General features: G+C 33.4%; 1 protein-coding gene across 1 annotated transcript in view; it reads right to left on the bottom strand.

The window, feature by feature from the left end:
* Nucleotides 1-23,971, bottom strand: part of LOC129228105 (uncharacterized) — a 47,779-nt gene extending 23,808 nt beyond the window's left edge. The window contains exons 1-2 of the mRNA XM_054862747.1: nt 23,786-23,971; nt 11,440-11,492 (exon numbers count right to left, since the gene is read on the bottom strand). Of these exons, the coding sequence (XP_054718722.1) occupies nt 11,440-11,492; nt 23,786-23,951 (219 nt within the window). The 5' untranslated portion in view covers nt 23,952-23,971. The remainder of the gene's footprint in view (nt 1-11,439; nt 11,493-23,785) is intronic.
* Between the last annotated feature and the right edge of the window lie 423 nt (nt 23,972-24,394).

Consider the following 24,394-nt stretch of genomic DNA (forward strand, 5'->3'; position numbering starts at 1 on the left):
GTTTTGTACATCCCATTGTCTACAAGTCTGTATTTTGCTCGTTGTAATAATGTTTTTAGCATCGCATTTGGAGAGAAGCCGACTGGGCTTTTGTACTATTCTGAGATGTGAGCTGGTTCATTCTGTCGTCTAAATGTGGACGGCAACTAACCTGGCATAAAAGTGGTACAGTCATAGAAAAAAAAAACGAAACAATTTTAATTATTCGGCCATTATACATGCTAGAAAAGAAAAAAAGGTGTTATCCGACTTGGTTTGAAGTCTTCTTTAAAACTACGTAGGTAAAATTTTGATGAGGGACCATATACAAAGCAAAATGAGCACCAACTCTTGATTTTCAAATGGGAACCCCTATTTTTTGCTACATAATTATGTTTAGATAGCAAAATACAGGCAGGGTACGAAATTTCACTGCATTTCGTGCAGTAGAACAGGAGTTATTAACGAAAAACGTTTTAGGGACCGTCACCACATTGAAAATGCTTCTTTCAAGGTCACGGCTTATCAAGTAACGGAATGTAAACAAAGAAAAGATCGAGATTATCTAGCTCAATTCAAAATTTTTTGAAGTTCTCTTTTTTTCCGCAATTCGATACTTTTTGGCCGATAATGTTGCACCAAAAAGCGATTTACGGTCGAAAACTTTTTCTTTTTTTGGAAAAAAAGTTAAAATATTTACTAATTTTTGTCTATCTGGATTAACCTAAGAAAGGCGGATGGGATTTGGCTGGTCCATCGTAAAGATCGTTGTTTAATTAATCGAATAATGATAAATTAAAAGTAATGAAACTTTTTCCTTTTTCTAATATGAACCTATTGGATTGCATATATAATCATTCAGCAAATTAGCCTCATAGAAATGTAAATATCCAAGCTTATACCTAGAATTATGATGTGAATATGTTTGATAAATGTATTGCACCTATGTTAAAGGTTTATTTTGGAATGAATAGAAAGTCTTTTGATGTAAAATGGAATTGGGAGCTTTTAATTTCGCAGAACATCGGCAGAAGTTTGAGCCATCGCACACAAAAATATAAAAAATGTACCGCACAAAGTGGGAAGACGCAGCTTTACATAGATTGGAGACCCGAGCGAAGCAAGGTCCATTTGTTCCGTGAAAATTTGCTTTAAATACATAAAATGAACGAAGTATCAATCTAAAAAATAAAACAGAAACAGGAGAATATAAATACCCGTTAATGAGCAAACTGTTCATACTCGAACTTTATTTGGGAAAAATTTGGTTATTTGAATTAACACAGTGGACAAACACAGTAATTATTTTAGCGGCTTTTTTGTAATCAAAAAACGAGAATTTGTTTAAAATCTAAATTTGATGCACAAGATCATAATGCGTGGTATTATTTAAGAAGCATAACACAATTGGCAGTTTTTATTAAGCATATAATTGCTCTTAAAAGCAATTGAGGAAAGTAATTTCCCAATGCTGTTTCTAGCAACGAGATTCGAGATGGTCCAACCTGTAATTTAAAAAGACAAAAGTTATTTTATCTTAAACCAAGGTGAACCAAAATTAGACTTCTTGTCATTTCTCTAATTTCGTAACTTTGCACTTACAAACAAAGCTTAGCATTATTTAATTTTCTATCGCGCACCATATACTTGTAATCAAACATTTTCCATAGCATCGAGCCTCAGACTGTCGCACCCGTTAAGCGATCCAGAGGCTACGATTTATATTTTGCTGTGGATATCGCACATTGGAGTCGAATCAGTCGGGAGGGATGCAGAAGTCACCTCATTGAAGCTGAGAGTACGAACAAACTGGTAGGTAAAGTAAATTTATCTGCTGTATGTTTATGGCCTCTCACTGGTAAGATAAATTTTCTTCATCCATCAGTTTTTAGGCACTCTCAGCTTCAATGACATGACATCTGCTTCATTGCTCGTCTAAACCTAGTTCAAGGCGTTTATGCTCATTAGTTGGACCAACAGCAGCCTTCGAATGGGATAACCAAATCGCAGTGAAGACGCGGGCTACATTCCAGACCGTGAAGCTGATGTATGTGGCCCGTTGTTTGCTTAAAGAATAAGATCAGAAGGTAGAACTAGTTCCAGTGTCATAATGTTGGAGACGAATATTCAGACATTGGATTAAGAAAAACATGCATTTAATAAGATAGGCATTTAGTAGTTGATAACAATAATTTATTATAACTTTCTTTCTTTTTCCATATTTTTCCATGTTATTCAAAAAAGAAGAAAATAATTTGAAATTTTATCTTTGTCTTGCGTGAATGATTTTAATGTGAAATGCACGAACAATGACAGAGAAAGTAAGTAGAAAAATAATATTTAAACTATAATTAAGAATAGACAAAAACTCAACTTAATCTGACACCCAAATTAATGTTTTGTTAAATCTTTGACGAAGTCAAAAAAAAAAAAAAAAATCACAATTAGCCACAACTACTACTTTCGTGCAGAATACGGGTTCAATGCACGTGGCCCACTACTGCGACTGACATATTCTCTCCTAGATCTTAACACATTGAAAATTATTCAAACACTTTACAAAAAAAATATAATAATTATAATTCCTAAAAACCAGCAAACTTATCAAAAAGAAAATATTACCTATTGACCTATCTGGATACTGTTAAAGAGGAAATTTCACGGTGTCGGCTATTTTTCGAGTGCTTTTTCCCGATTTAGACGAGGTAATAGTTTTTCCTTTTAGCAAATTATCATATTGCAACATGACTAGCAAGAAAATGAGGTTTTATTGTATGTTTCTATGAAAAAGTTGTACATGTTAATTTTTGTTTTCTGAGTTAATGTTTTACAAAAGGCAATGGCTAAACGTAGAAAGAAAAAAAAAGGCAAAAGTATTTTAAGTGTAGCTTTTAATTTTAAAAGTTCTATAAAATATTCTTCTATTGGACAATGAAGTAGTGTTTCGCATTATTTACACATTGACGTTTGAACGATAGCCACAAAAAACTGAAGGTTGCAATATTGTGTTGTTCTTCTGCAGAGACAGCGAATACATTTATACATTTAAAAAATTCATAGACGTAAACTCTAATGCAGAAAAACCACGTTATAATTGGTTTGCGTATTTTGTTGAACAATTTTTTTCTTTTTTTACGAAGAAACTAACATTCATAATTTCTGTTTTAAAAAAGTATACGGTCCCCTAAAATGGGAAAAAATGAATTTTTAAGCATAGCGCGAAAACTACTGAATATTTTGAGCTCACATTTTGGATTCCCTCATAAGAGCTCTTCTAGATTGTTTCTCTGTTAAAATTTAATATGGTTTCAGATCATATTTTTTTCAAAAAATATTACAATAATTCATAAAAAATTAAATTTACATTTTTGGTGTTGTAAATGATGTTTTTATAATTGGGTCAATTCATATTTTGATATAAAAAAGCAATCTTTGCTGTGCCTAATCTAGTTTTTTTTTATGAGCAAAAATATCAAATTACGTTTTAACATTGCAAGAGGAATTTTTCAAAGCTCGATTCTGTAGTAACGGCTGGATCGAATTCAACAAAATTTTGTATACAAAGTTAAAAAAGGATGCTGATCACAAATATGTGATAAAAAAAGGGGGTTCTTATTGAAAAATTTGAAGTTGATGTTCGTTTTTATATGAAGACGACCCCTTAACAACATTTTTTTAACATAATTAGGTAGAACTCTTTATTTCTGAAACAACAACACCTTAAACGTGTCTCTAGTGTCAATTGTCTTTGAATACGATCGAGTGTTTCGTTTTTTTTTCTATGACTGTACATCACACAAGCCGGCGAACATAAAAGAAAACGACTAGCATCCTCACTGTAAAAAAAAAACCCCGAAACGTTACTCAGTATTTTCGTGTAACGTTTCAGAATTTTAACGGTTTTTATACACATTGTGGAAATATCCAATATCATTGCCAACAAGTTCTCTCTGACGTAAAAAAAAAAAAAAAAAAGCTCCCAGTTTAAATATTAACTGAGAGAGTTTATAAAGTGTATTGACTTCAGTTCGATTATGACTCGTCCATGCTGTCGCCCATACGTTGCTTTGCAAGATTTACAGGGGAGAAAAATTCTCGGTACTCAATTGCATTTCTGGCTTCGCTTTGGCCATGTTTGCAATGCTGCCTATGGAACTGTCTTTAAAAATCAAGAAGGGTGCCAAGCTAAAATATTACCCCTACCTGAGATTACTCTGAAGTTCCAGAGGCACGACTGACATCAAACGGGAAGATATCTAGCTTATTCAGGGAGGTTACTGAATTTCAGCGGAAAACGATCCTGGTTTTTGCGAGATATGTTGCTGGAAGAAATTGGGCATATCAGCTGCCTATTATTTTCCAGGGACGTTTCTGAATCGTTTTTAGTGCTACAAGTTGAGTCATTGTATGGCTAGAATTATGATCAATGATCGTACGTTGCTCGTGTTGTTCGAAACAAAACTATGACGGTTAGTGATACATTAATGTTGTTCTACTGCCTCATGTTCACGTGTTCTGTGGTGCTGTGAGCGATAAATTAAGTTTCATGGATGGCAACGTAACATGTCATTAACAATAGTCGTCCAGGAGTGTCTAGCTCGCTCAAAACATTCAACCCATCCAGCAGTTGATGGCCAGCAATGTTCTGTAGATCTGAATCATATTGAAAATGTCATTGAATAAGAAGAGGTGTTTTGTTTTCATTTTACTTTTTGTTTTTTGCCTATTCTTTCATTTATTTTATTTATTTATATTTATTTTTTTTTTCCTTTGACTATACAATACTTTCTGGAAAATAATACAAACGTGAAATCAGAAAGCGATCCTTTAGGCTCATCGAAGAATATATTTTTATTTGTTTTATTTATTTTTTTTTCAAGTCACGTGTTTTGCAAGTAAAAGGGTTACCGCATTAAACAGCAAAAAATCTTACAAGTAGTCTCATATTTATTTCACGATAAAATAAATGCTTAGAACACAGGATACACTTATTTTTTAGTAGGGGAAAAAAGGCACATGTGTAAACAATTTTTTTCATTTCCTTTCTTTTTTTTTTTTGCAAAAAATATTAAACTATTTCTCAACCAAAAGTGTCCTCATGTTGAATAACCTTCTCTTCGTCATGAATTTTATTGCGATTAAAAAAAATGTATCTTTCTTTACTTTATGGCATTGTTAAAAAAACATCTGCAGTTATTCACAACTGCTTCTAAAGGGAAGAACATGTGAATAGGCCTGGGTCACATCTGAACACGCGTAAAAAATGCAGGAGATGCATAACATTTAAAGGAAAATAAATGATATGAAACTTATCTAGCTAAATAACGAATACGTTGAAGGGTTTGTAACCTACCATGTGCCAGCTTCAATTGTAAAGTAATTGTTCCACAAAAAAATATTTTTTCCCGAATAAATTTTTGCTCACTGTCTAATTCTAAAGTCTCTAACCTGTTCTGATCACTGACTAGACAAAAAAAACCTAGATGTCTACATAATACAAATAAATTTTATATGTAAGGGTTATTCTATATCTATTTTATTTTTAATTTTCATATACTGCTTTATAATGTATTTTAAAATTATTTGGGGCTTCAATTTTGATTTAAATAAAAGTATTTTGTGTCTTTTTATTTCCTCTAAGTATTTTATAACACAAAATTATTGATTAACTATTCAGTAAAAAAAAACATGAATAAATAAATAAATATTTAATAATAATAAAAACAATAAATAATAAATTTACAAACTGCTCATAGGAAAATAATAAGTAAAAATATTTACTCATATTTTAACGCTAGCTAACACTAACTCTACATTACAGAAAGCCCTACTCTAACTCTCCTACACTAACAATAACATTACAGAAAGCGGCTTTGGGGACTGTTTATTTGCGCCCCTATATGTTGTGTTCACAAGTGCTTCATCGTCTATTTTAGTGCTTACTATCAAAAATAAAGAATTTTTAAACTCATAAAAAATTTTAAACATGGTCATAAATTTACTTAAATGTTCATAAAATTGTTCGTAATACTAAAATTTAGATCAGAGGTTAGTATTAAAAATGTTATCAAGGGAAGAAGACAGTGATAAAATTTTTTTGAACATCTGCAAAAACAAAGAAGTTGCCACCACAGAAACATAAAAAGGCTCTTTGCTATAAATGCTTGTCCAAGAGAGTACAGTCATAGAAAAAAAAAAAAAAAAAACTCCTTTGTATTCAAAGAATATTGACACTAGAGAAAAAAATGAAGAATTCTTTTTCAGAAATAATGTGTTCTGTATGATTATGTTAATAAATTAATGTTAAGGGATCATCTTCATATTAAACGAGCATCAACTTTAAAATTTTCCAACAGAATCCTCTTTTTTATGACTTATTTGTGATCAGCATCCTTTTTTAACTTTGTATACAACATTTCGTTTAATTTGATATAGCCGTTACTTCAGAATTGAGTTTTGAAAAATCCCTCTCGCAATGTTAAAACGTATTTTGATATTTTACCATATAACACATTAAAAGATTAGGTACGGAAAAGCTTGTTTTTTATATCAAAATATAAATCGACACAAGAATAAAAACATCATTTGCAACAGCTAAAATGTAAATTTAGATTTTTAAAGAATTATGATAATACTTTTTGAAAAAAAAAAGGATCTGAAACCATATTAAATTTTGACAGGAAAACAATCTAGAAGAGCTTTTATGATTGAATCCAAAATTTGAGCTCAAAATATTCAGTAGTTTTTGCGCTATGGTTAAAAATTCATTTTTTCCCTGTTTCGGGGACCGTACACTTTTTTAAAACTGAAACTATGAAAGTTGGGTTCTTCGTAAAAAAAGAATGAAATTATTCAAGCATACCAATTTTAAGTGGTTTTCTACATTACAGTTACGTCTGTGATTTTTTTAAATATATAAAATTATTCGCTGTCTCTGTAGAAGAACAACAAAATATTGCAATTTTCAATTTTATGTGGATATCGTTTAAACGTCAAACTGTAAATAATCCGAAACACTATTTCCAATAAAAGAATATTTAACCGAAAATTTTAAATTAAAAGCTACACTTAAAACACTTCTGTTTTTTTTTCTTCTGCATTTAGATATTGCAGTATATTCCTTTTTTAAAACAATAACTCTGATAAACAATAACATACACAACTTTTTCACAGGAACATACAAGAAAACCTCATTGTCTTGCTAGCTATGTTGAAATAGGTAGTGTAGAATGGCTCGTCTCTGTGATAATTTGCTAAAAGGAAAAATTATTTCCCTGTCTCAATCGGGAAAAAGCACTCGAAAAATAGCCAGCAGTGTGAAATTCCTCCTTTAACAGTATCCAGGTGTATCAACAGGTAATATTTGCTCTTAGATCAGTTGGCTGGTTTTTACGAAATACATACACACACACACACACACACACACACATATATATATATATATATATATATATATATATATATATATATATATATATATATATTTTTTTTTTTTTTTTTTTTTTAAGTGTTTTAAAGTGTTTGAATAGTTTTCAATGTGTTAAGATCTAGGAGAGGAAATGTCAGTCGCAGTAGTGGGTCGCATGCTTTGAGCCCAAATTCTGCGTGCAAAGTAGTTCTGGATAAGTGTAAACTGTTTTTTTTTTTCTCGACTTCGTAAAAGATTTAACAACACATTTATTTGGATGTGAACTGAAGTCGAGTTTTTGTCCATTTTTAATTATAGTTTTAATACTATTTTTCTATTTACTATCTCTGTCATTGTCCGTGCATTTCACATTAAAATCATTCTCACAAGACAAAGATAAAATTTGAAAATATTTTCTTCCTTTTTAAGTAATACGGAAAAATATGGAAAAAGAAAGAAAATTATGACAAAAAAAAAATTACTATCAATTCCTGGATGCCTAGTTTATTAAATGCATGCTTTCCAGAAACCAATTTCTAAATATTCGATTCAAATTTTATGACATTGGAACTCGTTGTGCTTTATGATCTTTTGCTTTAAGCATATAACGGGACACATGGACCAGCTTCACGGGCTGCATGTGGCCCGCGTATTAGCTACGATATACTCGAGGTTCGATTATCCCATCCGAAGACTATTCTGATACATCCTAAGAGTGGACAGAACAGTCCTGAACTGGGATAAACAGTGAAATGAAGCAGATGTCATGTCATTGAAGTTAGTGGGAGTGCCAACAAACTGGTGGATTTATCTCATCAGCAAGAGATCGTAAACATACACCAGATAAATTTACTTTAGCTAGCAATTTGTTCGCACTCTCAGCTTCAAAGAGATGACTTCTGCCTCCAACACAACTAGTTTCGATTGCTAACTGCTTATTCCACAGCAATGGCGAAATTGCAGACTCTGGATAGACTAACTTGGTTGTAGGTATGTTGCGGGTAGTTGCCAGATCCTGTCGAATATTTTCACTTGCATGTGTGTGGTGCGCAAAACAAAAGCAAAAAATTTTTGTTTGCAAGTGCAAAATTACAAAATTCAAGATATAACAAGAAGTCTAATTTCGGTTCACTTTAGTTTAGGCTAAAATAACTTTTGTCTTTTTAAATTACGGGTTGTCTCTCTCTCGAGTCTCGTTGCTAGAAACAGCACCGGAAAATTATTTAACTAAATTGCTTTTTAGAGCCATTACATGTTTACACTGTAAAAAAATTCCGAAACGTTACTGGTTATTTCCGTGGAACGTTTCGGTATTTCAAAAGTTTTCACCTATTTCCCCGCAAAATCAAGTATGTTCGCAAAAAAGTTTTATGAATTGCTAATAGATGCACGAATGCAGACTTTTAAATTGTGTGAAAAATGTTTATTGCTACCAGTTTAAAGGTTGACTAGGCGTGTTTATTAAGTGTACGGTTTTAGTTCAGTTACGGCTCGTCTAGATTGACTAAGCTCTCAATGGAAGCAAATAAGTATCTGGATAATTGCAGGCAATGAATATGTTTGGTTCTTGCTTTCAGTCATTCGCTTAGCTTTGGCATTGGTTGAGCTAATGCTTCTGGAACTTTCTTAGTGCCCCAGGAAAGTTCTAATCAAATACATGAAATCTATTCATTTTTTGTAGAAGGTTCACGACTGGCTTTAATAGGGAAAATTTCGTAGTATTTCAGGAAGGTTACTGACTTTTATCGGAAAACGTTCCTGGTTTTTTAAGATATGTTACTGGTTGAAATTGGGCATATCAGCTGCCTATTATTTTCCAGGAACGTTTCAGAATCGTTTTTACAGTGTAACTAAAGCCGCCGATTGTGGTATAATTTCTTAATAATAATACGCATTAAGATCTTTCGCATCAAATTTGGATTTGAAACAAATTCTCGTTTTGTGATTACAAAAAAGCCGCTAGAACAACTACTGTGTCTGCTGTGTTAACTCAAATAACCAAATGCTCCCAAAAAAAGTTCGAGTATGAAAGGTTTGCTCATTAACGGGTATTTAGTTGGTTCTCCTGTTTCTGTCTTAGTTTTTAGATTGATAACTTGTTCATTTTATGGATTTAAAGCAAATATTCACGGAATAAATGGGCCTTCCTTCGCTCGAGTCACAAATCTATTAAATGCTGCGTCTTCCCACGTTGTGTGGTATCTTTCTTATATTTCTGTTTGCGATGACCCAAACTTCTTCCAATTTTCTGCGAAATTAAAAACGCGAATTCCATTTTACATCGAAAGACCAACTATTCATTTTAAAATAAATCAGTAACATAGGTGCAATACATCTATCAAACATGTTTACATCATATTTTTTTTTTTTTTTTTTTTTTTGATATAAAGTTCAATATTTACATTTCTATGAGGCTAATGGCTGAATGATTAAATAAACAATCCATTATATGTTCATAATATAAAAATTCAAAAAGTTCCATTTCTTTCAATTAGTCCTTAATCGATTTATTAAACAACGATCTATGCGAGGGACCAGCCAGACCTCATCCGTCTTTCTAATTTTAATCCAGATTGACATAAATCAGTAAATATTTTAACTTTTTCAAAAAAAAAAAAGTTTTCGACCCTAAATCGCTTTGTGGCGCAACATTATTAGCCAAAAAGTATCGAATTAAAAAAAGAATTGAAAAAAAAAAAAAAAAAACTTAAAAAATCATGAATTGAGCTGGATAATCTCGATCTTTTCCTTGTTTACATTCCGTTACCTGATATACCGTGACTTGGATGTCGCGTTTTAAATGTGATGACGGTCCCTAAATAGTCTTTAAGAAATAACTTCTGTTCTACTGCACGGAATGCAATGAAATTTCGTACCCAGACTGATTTTGCTGTCTTAAATATAATTATGTTGCAAAAGGTAGGGGTTCTCATTTAAAAATCAAAAATTGGTGCTAATTTTACTTTGTAAATGGTCCCTTATCAAAATTTTACATGCATACTTTTGAAGAAGACTTTAAACTATTTCGAATGACGCCTTTCTTTTCTTTCTAGCATGTATAATGGCCGAATAATTAAAAGTGTTTGTTTTCACTTCCTCTTACCAAAAAGTAAGTATTGTATTCGAAAAAAGGTTCACCCAAAAATCGGCCTTAATTTCCATTTTGTTCACCCCCGAATGAAAGTTGCTTTTTTTCCGACTCGACCACACGTGGAAATGTGACTTAGAACGTATACACACGCGAAATATCCATTTTAACGGTTCCAGAGTTAATTACAACGAGTTTTCTCGTTACGTCTGTATGTAGTATATATGTATGGGCGTATGTGCGTATGTATGCCGAATAACTCAAGAACGATACGTCCTAGAAAAGTGAAATTTGGTACTTTGACTTCTAGGTGGGTCGGATTCGGGTGTTTCTAAAGGGGTCTTTTGCCCCTTTTTGGGGGGAAATGATTGTTAATTTAGATGTAAACTCAAGTGGTGTAATAATTTAGCAGACACTTGGCGATATATCACCAGTCTTTTGGTCACCAAGTTTTGTTGACGACTTAGTGACTAATTTGGCTTTTTTTTTTTTTTTTTGGTTTCAATTTTGCAACTGTTGGTGATATTTGGAGAGTAAACTATTGAATCACATTAAAATTGCCAATAATGGGGAAATGACATTAAATTGGAGTAAAACAAAGTCATGTGATGCACACATCAGCTCGTTTTTTCTATGCCTGTACAGCTGGTAGTTTCCTTATTTGAGAATTTTTCCAGATTTTTTGCTTGAAGTGATCTTAGTAAAACATACCATGTTCACATGTCCCGTGTTCACATGAGCGCTCTTCTGACGTACCTATCGATTTACTGTTCACTCAGAGTTTACAATTTTAGAACCAGCTAATTTTACAAACATTCCAATTGATAATGTTAAGGTTCAAAGCGCAAAATACTAGTTTTGAGACCCGTTTAATATGTATCGTGGTACATTGTTTTCTGTTTCAGTCTTTAAAAAAGGGGTATTTATTTTAAACTAAACATAAAAGAGAAAGAATATGTCATACCTCTTCGTCGAAAATGTCATAACACTTTTCCAGTTTCTCTTGAGCTTCCTTTCCTGTAACAAAATATATCACTTACACTTCATCATACCTGACTATTATAAATATATACAGGGTGTTCCGTTTTAAACCTACAAGACCTTTATTTTTGCAACCGTTCGTCCTAGATGCAAACTTCCAATTGCAAAATTGTTTAAAATCAGATGCATAGTTGAGCTATTGAAAGTTTGAAGTAAAAATAAAAATAAGTCAAAAATTAAATTTTTACTTTTTATACGTTCCGCAAGTCCCCGAACTTATGTCCAGGGAAATTATCCTCATTCAAAAAGAATTCCAACACAAAATGTTTGTAATTAGTACGACCAATGTTCACCGAGATATGAAACGCAGCGTTTTTCGACTTACACTACTTTTTACTCGCCGTTAATAACACCTTTTGAGGTAAAATATAGCGGTTAACAAATGTTTAGAATTTTATGAGTGTATAGAGTGTGGCGCTCCAAATCGTTCGAGGTTTTGTAGTGAGTTTTTGCGTATCGTTGCATAACATTTGCATTTGAATAACAATGAAAAATATAAGTACCTTGAAATACACCGCCAGCACAGTCATTTCCAGTCGAGGACTGCAGTTTCGTGCTTTTTAGCACTCATCAGCCCGGCATAGGAATATGACTGAACTGGAGATGGAAAACCTCTTAAGGAAGCCAAGAGTGCCACTTGGCCACAAGAAATTTTCCTGTTAAACACGTGTCGTGTCTTTGGACAATTTAGAGTACACTAAGTAATTCCTTGGCTTAATCTTTCTGATTTATCAAGGAAGTTCCAAGAGCAATACTGCAAACATGATCCAAGCTGAGCCAGAATTTCAAGTAAGTAACGAGTATTTTACTCACTTGAAATTCTTGCAAAGCAACGTAGTTTATACTTATTCGCTTTATTTGGAAGCTTTAGTATTGACGGGCCGTAATTGTACTGAAGTCGATACACTTTATAATACGCTCAGTTAATCTTTAAATTGGGAACTAAAAATCTTTTCACAAAAGTGAAAAGAGTGCATTCGTGCAACTTATAGCAATTCAGGAAACCTTTCGACAATGATACTTAATTTTTCCAGGAAGAAGATAAAAATCATTAAAATCTCGAAACGTAACACGGAAACACCCAGTAACATTTCATAATTTTTTTACAGAGCTCACCTTTTACGTTCAACGTCTTAAACAGTAGGGGAGAGTGTTGTACTATGAAACACTTTTGATATATATATTTTTTGCGTCAATTACTTGAATCAAATTTAAAATCTAAAAGCCACATTGAAATAACCCAAAATATGTCTACGCATTATATGATTTTAAAATTCAGACAGTTTGAAAATAAAATATAGGGTCTGGTGGGGGAAAGTGGTCAATGGGGTAAAGTGGTCATACTTCAAATAAATGACTATAGCTTGGAAATAAATGTTCGAATGAATGTGAAAATTTTATTTCAGGTTCGGTGAGTTAGAAACTACATTTTGAATACAAAATTTCAAAACTGGCAAAATTTTATTTGGTAAAAAAAAAATATTTTGTGTAAACATGAAAATTTTAAAAATCTAAACACCTCTTTTAACTTCTTTGGAAAATTTTGTTTGTTAGAATTATGAACAGATTGACGGCACAGGAAGCTTCCTACATGTCTTAAGATCGCTTACTCTTTAGCAGTTAGCTGAATGTATTTTAGATAATTTTTTAGAACAATTTCAGTAAGATGGGGTAAAGTGGTCATCATATTAGGCTTAACGAATATTGTTCCTCTACTGTCACTTAATAGTTAAGTATAAGGCAGATATAAATTAAATATTAATTTCCCTTAATATGTATTGTTATTTCAGTAAGTAGGGTTAAATATACCAGTATATACGTATGCATACGCATGTACTCGTGTAGGCGCGTACATAAACGTATTCACATAAATGCATCAATAAATACGTATATGGCTATCTGCGATATAGGTATTTTTTATCTATGCAGATATACATTCGACTATACACGTATATACTTGCTTTTACTCGTATGTATACGAACTCTTATATACTCAGGTAGACACGTATATACACGTACGTACTCGAGTAGACACTTACATACAAGCATATGATATACAAGTATACAGGGTGAGTTTAAACTCTTGGGAAAAATTTTAAAAGGTGTAGAGGGGAGGATAAGAAGTAAGAAGAATAAGGAACATATGGTCGCAAACACAATGCTGACGCACTACATGCACGCAAAGCCAAAGACTGATGGATGCAAAACAGGTTTCAAATTTATTACACTAAGACAATTTTGCACAACATTTTAGGTCGTAAGAAAGTTTTAAAGCTATCGAAGAAATCTGCAGCCTGAAGCTGTTATACAGGCGTCGTAATCACAAAGACCTCTCTGTTTTAATAACGAGACTTTTGAAAAACTTTCATCCATCGATGCGCCTTTGTTGCGATGCATGTATTAGAACTACTACGGGCCGTAACTTTTAACAAGTGTTCTAAATATTTCTTAAAAACAAAAAATTTGAGTAAAATCATCTTTGTGTAAAAAATTTGTGACCTGTTTTGCATCCATCAGTTTCTGGCTTTGTGTGCATGTAGTGCGTCAGCGACCATAAGCTCCTTATTATTCTTTGCATATCCTCCCCTCTCACACTCCTTAGATTTTTGCTCCAGAGCTTGGATTCACTCTGTAGGCATACATGTAGATAAGCGTATATACTCGTGTATACATATATGTACTCGTGTATACATATATGTACTGGTGTATACACGTAAATGTGCGTATATTGGTCTTTTCAGGTATATAACTGTGTTTACACGTATACATACGTATATAATCATGCTTCCATATATACATGTATATACGTGAGTAGATACGTACAAACACGCACTGGATGCATCCACGAATTAACTCGTGTATACCCGTATATACATTTATGTACACTTGTGTATGTTACCCACATGTACACCTGTATATATACGCGTATATACGTCTACTATACATGTATATATTCAGGTATACACGTGTATACTCGAGATACAAGTGCATACATGCATATGACGTTCGTTTATACACATAACACGTATATAAACATGACACATATATACTCGTGTAGATACGTCAACACTCCTTTAGGTAATCACGTATACATGCTTATATACTCGTGTAGATACGTATATCTCATCAAAAACAACCCTGTTGTAAAAATTTCCCCGCCAAGAAAACCTTTAACTTTTCCGCACGAAAAAAGAAAACCTGCATCCTAAACCCAAAAACCCTTAGCCATAAAAAGTTATGATATCTAGTCTGCCCGCCAAGTATCTGCCAAACTATCACTCCCTCTTCTCCTTTTTCATCACAGCTACTTCTATTAGAACCTCCTCCCACCTTCAACTCCTCAGAAATATGGATAGATCTTTTAAATTGTTTATCTTGTTGGGCGGGAAGCTTTTTGCTCACCAAGCAACCACTTCACTTTGAAAAGCTTCCCGCCAAACAAGATAAACAATTTAAAAGATCTATCCATATTTCTGAGGAGTTGAAGGTGGGAGGAGGTTCTAATGGAAGTAGCTGTGATGAAAAAGGAGAAGAGGGAGGATGATAGTTTGGCAGATACTTGGCGGGCAGACTAGATATCATAACTTTTTATGGCTAAGGGTTTTTGGGTTTAGGATGCAGGTTTTCTTTTTTTGTGCGGAAAAGTTAAAGGTTTTGTTGGCGGGGAAATTTTTACAACAGGGTTGTTTTTGATGAGATATCACATCTTTTTGCATTGATATTATTACTTTGTATTTTTAGAATTGAGAACTTCAAGTCAGAAAATTTTCATTTGAAACAACGCTGTTTTGTGTTTTTAAGGAACAATAATGGCTAGCCTAATTATACGTCAAGTTATTTTCTGACCATTAAGATTCTATGTTCATTTTGCGAGAATTGGACGGTTTAAATTTTATTGCAATCCTTGTACCCTCTCTGTTGCAAGGAAAACTTCTTGGACAATAAAATACTATATTTTAAATTATATTGTTTTCGAGTATTTTACAACTTCGCAATAAATTCTACTACAGTTTCTTTATTTGACAGATTATTCAACATTTTCATGAGGGTTTCTTTACATGTTTTACATCTTGAGGGCTATTTTAATCTAGCTTTTCACTTTCTTGTTTAATTACATTTTTTCTTAAATCGTGGATTATTTTACGTTTTATGGGATAATTTTAACTGTGTTTGGTGATATATATTTTTCTTGATAAAAGTCTTTGTCTTGTTTAATAACTAGTTTTGTTTAAAAGTTCATTTAAAAAACAAAATGACGCATGAAAAAAAAAGCAAAGAAAAAAAAGAAAAAAAACCTCAGCCATTAAATATTTTAAATTTGAATGTGTCAGAAGATCGATACAACTTGACTCGATGTCAAATCGCGGATATCCCAAATTTGCCATAGCGAATGCGCATGTTGCGCGCGGACTAAGCTCATTAAAAGTCTTGCTTAAATTAATTGCAAAAATTTTTTCAGGTAACAAATTACTGCAAAGCACGGATATGCACACACCTATTTCATATATTTTCAATTCATTATGTGTTGTTTGTGAAAAATCCATTAATTTAGAAAATAAGCAAACCAATAAAAAAGTGTTATTTTTCGCTTTCAATTAAAAAGTTATATGTGCCGTATTGATATGCGTACAGTTTCACATAATTTGTCACGGAAAATATTGTAATGGTTTAACCCCAGTTTCGCGCCGGCATTTAAACTTTCTTCCCTCCATAAATATATAAAAACTGAAAAACAGGGGGAAGGAAATTTCGTATCGGCAAAACTTTGGTGTGGGGGGGGGGGAGGACAGCATTCTAATCTCATTCATAAATTTGTTTCTCTGTTTAAGTATAAACAAACAACATAGCTCTTTAGGCTTTCTATTTTCAGATTCTAAGTCTGCGCGCATGCGCAGTAGCTGTGGCAAATTTGCGATATCCGCGATTTAACGTCTAGTTGCAACTGTTGGATATGTTTTAGTCTTGATTGAATTTCATTTCCTAAGACAACTTTGGAATAACTGTTAGATCTGTTCTAACCTTTCAATTGCAGTCCGAGATAAACAAACCCTATGAGCTGAGAGTAAGTACATAATAATTTAGGGAAAATTAGTGATTTTCAAACTTCAATTACTCCGGCCCATGATGTCCCTGGAGGTTAAATTTTTGTATATGTACTCAATGGCCACCCAAGAATATGTATGCAAAAAATCATTACCGTAGCCCCCCCGGGGGGGCTGTGATAGAACCCCGGGAAGGCACAATTTGGGGGGTAAAAACGAGGGGGGAAGGGGAGGGGGGTCAAATGGCATAAAAGGCACATCAGTAGGGCACAAGGAATGTGTGTGCGAAGTTTCAGCTTGATTCCTTTTTTTGTCTGGGCTGTAGCCCTGTCAAAGAAGTTTTTTGAACAGCGATTTTATAACTTTAATACCTCCTCCCCCTGATGGTCCAGGGGATTGTATTTTGGTTTACGGCGTTAGGGGCCACTAGAGATTGAGTGTACCAAAAATCAGCTCCGGGGGTCTTCATGAGGCTGAGATACAGAGGGGTGAAAAACCCAAAAAACCTGAATTCGTTCTGTCGTGTAATCTTGTTCTTGGTCGCTTTTATTTCCTTTCGTCTTTGGCGGTGGATTTGCTTCTGTTGGCTGCTGTCGTTTGGTTTCCTTGGCAGGGCGGGACGCTCCCGCGTCCCGTAAAACTTGACTAGGTACGTGCATGCATGTATCTGATGTATACATGTATCTACTCATATATGAACGTGTTTACTCATGTTTACACGACACGTATATACTCGTCTATACACACATATATTAGTGCATATACTTGTAACCATAAAAATAACTGAAATATACAAATATTATGGTTATTTAATATGGTTTTGCATTTATTTTTAACTATGACCACTTTACCCCATGCTATGACCACTTTCCCCCATCCCATGGGGTAAAGTGGTCATAAATACAAAGGGAAAAGAAAGTGTTGGAAAACTAATTAAATCAATATTTTTTTTCTAAACTTCAATGTATTGTGTTCTTTAATAATGCAATGTAAAATATCAACAAAAAAAGTTGAAGTGTTAAAATAATTTGTTGTATTTATAATCCACCAAAGTTAAAAACGTACGATTTTATGACCACTTTACCCCACCAGACCCTAAACAGCCATTTAATTAAGAGTTCCAAGCTGTCCCAAGGCTGTCATGTTGTACAGTCATATTAAAAAAAGAAAACGAAACAATTTTAATTATTCGGCCATTATAAATGCTAAAAAGGAAAGAGAGGTGTCATCCGACTTGGTTTAAAGTCTCCTTTAATACTACGTAGGTAAAATTTTGATAAGGGACCATATACAAAGCAAAATGAGCACCAACTCTAGATTTTCGAACGGGAACCCCTATTTTTTACTACATAAATATGTTTAAATCGCAAAATACAGCCAGGGTACGAAATTTCACTGTACTCCGTGCAGTAGAGCAGAAGTTATTAACGAAAAACGTTTTAGGGACTGTCACCACATTGAAAACGCTTCTTTCAAGGTCACGGCTTATCAAGTAACGGAATGTGAAAAAAAAAAAGGGCGAGATTATCCTGCTCAATTCATGATTTGTTGAAGTTCTCTTTTTTTCCGTAATTCGATACTTTTTAGCCGATAATGTTGCGCAAAAAGCGATTTACGGTCAAAAACATTTTTTTTTTGGAAAAAAAGTTAAAATATTTACTGATTTTTGTCTGTCTAGATTAACCTTAGAAAGACGGCTGGGGTTTGACTGATCCATCGTATAGATGACTGTTTAGTAAATCGAATAATGGCAAATTAAAAGTAACGGAACTTTTTGCCTTTTCTAATATGAACCAATTGGATTGCTTACGTAATCATTCAGCAAATTAGCCTCATAGAAATGTAAATATCCAACCTTATACCTAGAATCATGATGTGAATATGTTTGATAAATGTATTACACCTATGTTACAGGTTTATTTCGGAATGAATAGAAAGTCTTTTGATGTAAAATGGAATTGCGCGTTTTTAATTTCGCATAACATCGGCAGAAGTTTGAGCCATCGCGCACAAAAATATAAAAAATATACCGCACAGCGTGGGAAGATGCAGCATTAAATAGATTGGAGACTCGAGCAAAGCAAGGTCCATTTATTCCGTAAAAATTTGCTATAATTGCATAAAATGAACGAAATATCAATCTAAGAAATAAAACAGAAGCAGGAGAATATAAATACCCGTTAATAAGCAAACCGTTCATGCTCAAACTTTATTTGGGAAAATTTGGTTATTTGAATTATCACAGTGGACAAACACAGTAATTGTTCTAGCGGGTTTTTTGTAATCAAAAGAAGAGAATTTGTGTCAAAGCAAATTTGATTTGGAAGATCATAATGCGTGGCATTATTAAAAATGCATAACACAATTGCCGGTTTTAGTTAAACATGTAATGTCTCTTAAAAGCAATTAAGGAAAGTAATTTCCCATTGCTGTTTCTAGAAACGAGATGGTCCAACCCGTAATTTAAAAGTAGAAAAGTTATTTCTGCTTCCACTAAGGTGAACCGAAATCTGACTTTTTGTCATGTCTCTGATTTTGTAACTTTGCACTTGCAAAGCTTAACATTGTTTGATTTTGTTTCGCGCACTATATGCCTGCAAACGAACATTTTCTGTAGCATCAAGTATTAGGTTGGCGCACCTAAAGCAATACTACACGCAACATACGCGACAGGCGGGTAAATCTATCCTGCAGCAACAGTTTCGTCCTTGCTGCGGATTCGCATACTTTAAGCGGAACTAATCATGCGGGATGCAGAAGTCACCTCATTGAAGCTGAGAGTGCGAATAAACTGGTAGGTAAACTAAATTTATTTGCGATATGTTTACAGCATCTCATTGATGAGATAAATTTTCTTCATCCACCAGTTTATTGGCACTCTCAGTTTCAATGACATGACACCTGCTTCGTTGATCGGCTAATGTAGTTCAGAGCTGTTGTGCTCATTATTATGACCCACAGTAGCCATCGAATGCGATAACCAACCCGCAGTCATATTGCAGTGAAGCTCGAACCGTTGTTTGCTTAAAGAATAAGATCGGAAAGTAGAATTAGTTCCAATGTCATAAAGGTGGAGCCGAATATTCAGATATTGGTTTCTGAAGAACATGCATTTAATAAGTTTGGCATCTAGTAGTTGATAACAATAGCTTACAAAAGCTTTCTTTCTTTGTCGATACTTTTCCGTGTTGGTCAAAAAAGAAGAAAATAATTTGAAATTTTATCTTTGTCTTGCGAGAATGATTTTAATGTGAAATGCACGGACAATGACCGAGGAAATAAATAGAAAAATAACTATTTAAATTATGATTAAGATTAGACAAAACTCAACTTAATCTAACACGCAAATTAATGTTTTGTTAAATCTTTGACGAAGTCAAAAAAAAAAAAAAAAAAGTTTACAATTAGCCACAACTAATACTTTCGTGCAGAATACGGCTCAACTACTGCGACTGACATTTCCTTTTCTAGATCTTAGCACATCGAAAATTATTCAAACACTTTACAAAAAAAAGGAATTCCTAAAAACCAGTAAAGATATCTAAGAGCAAATATACTTATTGATCCATCTGGATATTGTTAAAGGCGAAATTTCAATGAACAATGAAGTAGTGTTTCGAAATATTTACACATTGACGCTTGAACGATATCCACAAAAAACTGCCGGTTGCAATATTGTGTTGTTCTTTTGCAGAGACAGCAAATACATTTGTACATTAAAAAAATTCATAGACGTAACTCTTATGTAGAAAAACCACGTTATAATTGGTTTTCTTATTTCGTTGAACAATTTTTTTTTTCCTGTTTGTATGAAGAAACCAACTTTCATAATTTCTGCTTTAAAAAAGTACACGGTCCCCTAAAGTGGGAAAAAATGATTTTTATAGCATAGCGCAAAAACTACTTAATATTTTGAGCTGAAATTTTGGATTTCCGCATGAAAGCTCTTCTAGATTGTTTTTCTTTTAAAATTTAATATGGTTTCGGATCAAATTTCTTTCAAAAAATATCAAAATAATTCATAAAAAAACTAAAATTACAATTTCAGTGTTGTAAATTATGTTTTAATTATTGGGTCGATTCATATTTTGATATAAAAAAAAACAATATTTGCCGTGCCTAATCTAGTTTTTGTGTTATGAGTAAAACTATCAAAATTCGTTTTAACATTACGAGAGGGATTTTTGAAAATTCGATTCGGAAGTAACAGTTGGATCGAATTAAACTAAACTTCGTATACAAAGTTAACTAGTATGTTGTGGCCATCACGAAACTTTCTTCTATTTCTTTCTTGTGAATTCTGATCTTTCCCTATGCTTGAAGAGAATGCAATATTCCCAGCAAAAAAAAAAAACCTGACGTCCGTCCGAATTCCTGAATTCCCACAAAAGTAAAGCAAAGAACGACTTGAAAGTTATCTTAAAAGCCTTACTTGAATTAATTAGAGGTTTTATTTGTTAACAAACATAAAATGGCAACAGTTATTACTTTTAAATCATTGCGATAACATTTCCGATTATTTCCCAAAAATTAGAATCACGTGAAATAAGCAGACGACAGTATTACAATTTATCTTTCTTATTGTTGCATTTATAAAGCTATTTCTATTTTCACAAAAAAAAAAAAAAAATCAGCCCCCCCATGGAGCGATTGGCGCCAAAATTGAAACAACGCCTATTTACAAATAGATTCACATTTATTCCAAATTTCATCCAGAACGTAGCATTACTTCTTGAGATATGGCACTCACAATGAAAAAAAAGAACATTCGATTGCGCCACCCCCTTTCCAGCTTTTGACACCAAAATAAAATCAGCTCTTATACCCACTAAGGGCTACTTGCCGATAAATTTTTCTTTCATTCCGTTCATTATTTCTTGAGATACAGCAGTCTCAAGTGACGTCAAAAAACGTTCTCTAGCTAAACTCCCGCTTGAGATATTGACACCAAAATTGAATCAGCACCTGCTCCTGTTAATGGCAACATATGGACAAAATTTTGTTTGATTCCGCCAGTTACTTCCTGAGGAATAGCAAGCACGCGTAACTCAAAAAACGTCCCATTGCTTCACCCCCCTTGGAGGAATTTGCGCCAAAAACCAATGGGCATAAGTTCACATAAGGGCACATATGTGTACCAAATTTCGTTCGATTTCATGCGGTAGTTTTTGCTGTAGAGCGGCCACAAAAAACTGGTCACACACAGACGTGACACACACACATACACAAACATACACATACACACACACAGACAGACAGACATTTTCCAAAAATAGTCGAAATGGACTCAGCACACCTCAAAACGTTCGAATCCGTCAAAATTCGAAATTCGAAAATTTGCACGAATCCAATACTTTCTTCTATACATTAGATATAGAAGAAAGTAAAAATGGATGCTGATCACAAATATGTGATAAAAAAAGGGGGTTCTCATTAAAAAATTTGAAGTTGATGCTCGTTTTAATATGAAAACGACCCCTTAACAACAATTTCTTAACATAATTATGTCGAACTTTTTATTCCTGAAACAATAACACCTTACACGTGCAGTGGGGGATCCAGCCGATTGTTTTGGGAGGGGCCATTTGAAACTTTTGAACTAACTCCGAACTTCCCAGAAATTTTATTAAAATAAAGTTTTAAAAACTCAATTTTTGGGCTATCGATACATTAGATGACGGGGTGGATTTAGGAATCTCCCTCGAGAATGTTTCAAAATTTAAATTTCCGAGTAATTTTTGAAAATTAGGAAACTAAAAACGCATTTTGTGTATTTTTGATAATGTACGGAGAAAGGTCAGATTTCGGGCGCTGGCCTTAAAATACTTTTTGAAAATAAAGCTTAGAAACCAAAATATTCTGAATATTTAAATTGAGAAGTTAGAAGAGGAGGGGTGCTCTTGCAGCTCTTCAGCTGTCCAGCCTAAAAAAATGCACCTTTAGGTAATGTTTGCTTGTGCGAAGAAAGTGTGAAGGTGTTTAGAATCCTTCCTTCCTGGAAATATTTTGCCTTTGAGGCTCTAAAAATTCGATTTTTAACTATATTTATACATATTTGAGAAATGGATGGAGGATTCGTGAGCTCCTCTAAAAACCTCCTTTTAAAGCTATCATCACGATATAAACTAGGGAGGGAGGGGGTCCTATCAAAAATCATTTGTAATTGAAGTCCCAAAAAAATTAATTTAAGTTGTTTTTTAGCAAGTTATGTGAAAAGAGCTGGATAAGCTAGCTTGCATTGACATTTTTTCAAATAAAAGACTTAAAATGCAATTTTTTGCTATATATCAAGGCATTTGTGAAAGGGCATGGGAAAAGGAGGTTCTTTCCCTAGTTTTGAAATTAAAGTCGTAAAAACAAAAAGTTATGCTCTCTTTGGTCTTTTGAACAATAGGCATACTCTGAGAACAGCAGCATTTAGAGATCGTCCAAGTGTTTGTAGTTGAAATCAAGAAATGATGTAAAAGATGGAGAAAAATTTTGGAAATAAAAGTTTTGTTTTGAGGATAGGGATATAATTTATCTCGCAATTAAGGCCTATACTTCTTTTTCAGTAAAACACATGTGTTGTTTTTTTTATCTGATAACATTTTCTTTCTTTTTTTTTCTTCAAAAAATTTCTACAATCACAAGGGTTTGGGAGGGGCCATGGCCCCAATGGCCCCCCTCTAGATCCGCCCCTGTACACGTGTCTCTAGTGTCATTAGTCTTTGAATACGATCGAGTGTTTCGTTTTTTTTTTCTTCTATGACAGTACCTCGGGACACATTGCGTTGCGCTACGGGAAATTCTTCATGATTCAGGAAACAGTGCGCGTGCGCGCGTATACGTGAACCAATTTTGCACCAAAAAAAAAAAAAATAATAATAATATATTTTTTTTCATGGCAATGCATTAAATCATGAATAACCAAAATATTTAAAATACTTCTTACCCAAAATAAAATTCAGTTAATTAGTTTTGCAAGTATAAAGACAGAAAATGAAATAAAAACGAAGAAATTATTTACTTTGGAGTCATGAATTCGTCAATTTTACTAATTTGACGCTGATTTTTACTATGGCACCATTTAGTGACAAAGGTTACTATTAGAGATTACAAAAACATGGTTGCTAAAAATAGACTCTTAGAAATTAGCTGTGTCGCAAGGAACAATATTTTACCCCTACTTTGACTAAATTTCAACTACAAGATGTTTGTACAATTTGAACCAATACAAATTCATACCTAAATGGCCGCATTTAATATCCCGAAAGCATGGATAAAGATCAGCATCAGTGGCTTCGTTTTGTGAGGAAGGATCCCTCAAAGTACCAGCAGGAACTGGGCCTAAGGAGAAAACACTGTCCAAGTACACTACTGTAAAAACCAACAGTAATGATAGCGTTTCCATTTGCACAGTTTACAAAATGTCTCAATAAATGTTACACATCATTTGGTACAATTTATATAAAAATATATTTTAGAAAAAATTTTGGACAAAAAATCTTTTCAAATGAGGCTGAATAAACAATCATCCTAAACGCTAACGGAAGCAAAAAATAAATTCCTGAATGAGAGTAAATAAAGTCAGCACGGAAAGTTTCCCCAGAAAATGTGAATCGCGTAACAAAAGCAAATATGTTTCCTCTGTTCCACATAATATCCCATTGGAACTTATTGTTGTAACGCAGCCCGATATAGTATTTTTTTCCACTTATATTCAAAAGCTTACCCTTAAACAATAACTTTACAACAGAATAAATCAATACCTTTTGAATAACACCATTCAGTAGGAAAACGTGCATCTTCTACGTCAACTCTCGATAACTAGAAGTCCCAAGGACCGGCCAAAAC

Source organism: Uloborus diversus, chromosome 8 (assembly GCF_026930045.1).
Source record: "Uloborus diversus isolate 005 chromosome 8, Udiv.v.3.1, whole genome shotgun sequence".
Lineage (NCBI taxonomy): Eukaryota > Metazoa > Arthropoda > Arachnida > Araneae > Uloboridae > Uloborus > Uloborus diversus.